Source organism: Penaeus vannamei, chromosome 37, assembly GCF_042767895.1.
Source record: "Penaeus vannamei isolate JL-2024 chromosome 37, ASM4276789v1, whole genome shotgun sequence".
Taxonomy (NCBI): domain Eukaryota; kingdom Metazoa; phylum Arthropoda; class Malacostraca; order Decapoda; family Penaeidae; genus Penaeus; species Penaeus vannamei.
The window spans coordinates 9,487,502-9,490,001 of NC_091585.1; the positions used below are offsets into that span (position 1 = coordinate 9,487,502).

Consider the following 2,500-nt stretch of genomic DNA (forward strand, 5'->3'; position numbering starts at 1 on the left):
CACTTCGAGTAATTGCTCGACAATGCCGAGGAAGAAGTGCATTAGCGAGTGCAGCCGCGGGGAGGACGGATCCCCCCACACCCCCACCAGGTCATGCACGCTGATTGACAACCCGATGTACGACCTGACTCCCGGCTCCGCCCCTCGCGGAGGCCCCCTGGCCTCCAGCCACGACACCCGCCCCGCACGCCGCGTCTCCGGCAGCGAACCGCACATCGACGAGCTCCACCGGAGGGGCGACCCGGACATACTCTTCGGGGCGTCGCGCTGCCGTGGGTCGCCGTCGCCCAAACCCGAGCCGGAGTACGACGCGGCGCCCAGGAGGTACTCACGGCGACGCAGCTCCTCGGTCCCGCGCCCCGACCCAGCGCACGACCACTTCTCCGTGGCGGACGATTCGGGGCACCGCCACAGGCTGCGCGGCGGGGCCCGGCGCCGCAGCCCCCTCCCCGCCGACCCTATCTACGACGTCATTCCAGGCGAAGTTCCAAGCCCTCGGCGCCGACTCTCTTACGAGAGCAACTTCTACGAAACAGCGCAGCCCACCAGACTCGCCTCCTCGCACGCAGGGTCCCACATGGGGTCCCAGGGGGCGCTGGACTCCTTGTGCGAGTCGGGCCTGGACTCCTTCGAGTTCCCCCGCGCTGGCCAGGGCGACGACCAGGTGGCTCGCGAGTGCAGGGAGTACTTTCAGCGGCGCCTCAAAAACTCGGAGACGCTGCGCAAGCGCTGGTCCACCTGCTCTGCTGACTCGGGGGCTGACTCCGCCGACAGCGAGGTCTCCCCTTCCAGCAGCAGCAGCAGCAGCCAGGACCCCGCGCCTCAGCACCCCTCAGGGAGCCCCGACGTCACATCAGCGCAGGACGCTGCTGCCGAGGCCGCGCCCACCGAAGGAAACCGAGCATCCGCCGCCTCGAAGAAGACGCCGCTAGACTGCAAAATGCAGTTTCTTCGCAAGGAGATCGTAAGTACCCCTCGGGCACGTTTTCCTCTGTAGGCAGGGGGCCCCATTGGCAGGGCTGGCGGAGGCCCCCGCCTCCCTGGGTTTGATATCAGAGCAAGAGGCTAGATCATGATGGCAATGTGCAACTGCTTCTGATGATAATGATTGTAAGATGATACAAGTAGGTACACAATCATGGTCACCATCAATACTAATGGCAACAGAGAAGATAACGACAAATAAAACATAATTATGATAATGATGGAGTTGATCCACATTTCACCCACTGCCATCATGATTCTGAAAGCCAACATGATTAACACTCTTCTCCGATATGAACATCGTTAATATTATTCTAATCAGGGTGACCATCACGGTTATTGGAATAAAGTTTGTATGCTTTCCTTGCGAGTGTCTTGAATTCTACTCGTCACCGGCTTTGGGAGAGATTACAAGGGAGGGAAAGGGCAGGAGGAAAGGGGAGGGGGGAGGCGTAGAGAAGGGAAGGGGGGGAGAGGAGGTGTAGAGAAGGGAAGGGGAGGGGATGGAGGGAAAGGAGAAAGCAAGGGAGAGGGCGAGGAGTAGGGGGAGCAACTGACAGGCCTCGGAATGGGGCGCGCTTCCATCACGCGCTCGCAGGCCGTTCCTCTGCCTCGTCGAAAGAGGGCTTTGTGCCGAGCAGAAAGGAGGAGGAAGGGAAGTGGAAGGTGACTGAGAAAAGAAAGCACAACTGAAATAGTTAAAGAACACGCACAAACAGTGCATTTGTGTGAAGGGTATGAATAAATGTGGAAAATTAGATAAGAATAAAAAACTATAAATATCTGTCACACTACTAGCGAAAGCTGAGCATAAAGCCATTGCTATGGGAGCTCAGCACACAGGCAGCAAAGACGAACAGCCGACCAAGCAGCAAAAACTAAAGCGAATGACGGCGCCGCACGTGACACCTGCCTCGAACCCGCAGAAGCCGCTTCGAAACCCGCCGTCACGAAGGGTCGTCTTCGTTACACTCCGACTCCGACTCGGGTTTCTTTTTCTAAATTAAAGATACGACTTGCACTCCTTAGAATAAAACTAATGAAATCCTTCTAGGAGTCTGTTGCGGAAAGCATTTTAGATCATTACGCAGTAAAGTAGACTGCGGCAGTAGCCGTGGCTGACCGCCTTATCATTTTCCTCTTCTTCATTTAGTTTTCGGTGACATCCTGACAGCTGTCCCGCTGCCGACCACCGTTGCCGTGAAGCCTTTCAGGTCGGTGCCTGCGTTATCTTGCAACCCAGAGCCCGCGGAGGACCGGCCTCAGGAGCCTCTCCTCCAAGCAGGGGGACTCGGGTTACCTGCCTCCCGGGCCCGTCGCGTGACGTGCGGCCGCTTGGCCTCCGCTCAGAGCGGGGAAATGCCAGAGTCCGGAAATCAAGGTGGGCTTTTTTCAGAGGCTCGCTAAGGTATTCAGCGTCGCGTGCGGGCATCAGGCGGGGCGCCGTTTGCTTTGCAGATTGGAATGGGATTGGCGTGACGGATTTGGCTTGCGGGTTCCTGGGCGTTTGCTTGGA

The 2,500-nt window shown here is 58.1% G+C and overlaps 1 protein-coding gene across 1 annotated transcript in view; it reads left to right on the forward strand.

The window, feature by feature from the left end:
* LOC138859529 (serine-rich adhesin for platelets-like) overlaps positions 1–2,500 on the forward strand; it is a 70,426-nt gene that overhangs the window by 5,471 nt on the left and 62,455 nt on the right. Inside the window, exon 2 of the mRNA XM_070115003.1 lies at positions 1–964. This exon is cut by the window's left edge and continues 502 nt beyond it. Within this exon, the coding sequence (XP_069971104.1) occupies positions 1–964 (964 nt within the window). The remainder of the gene's footprint in view (positions 965–2,500) is intronic.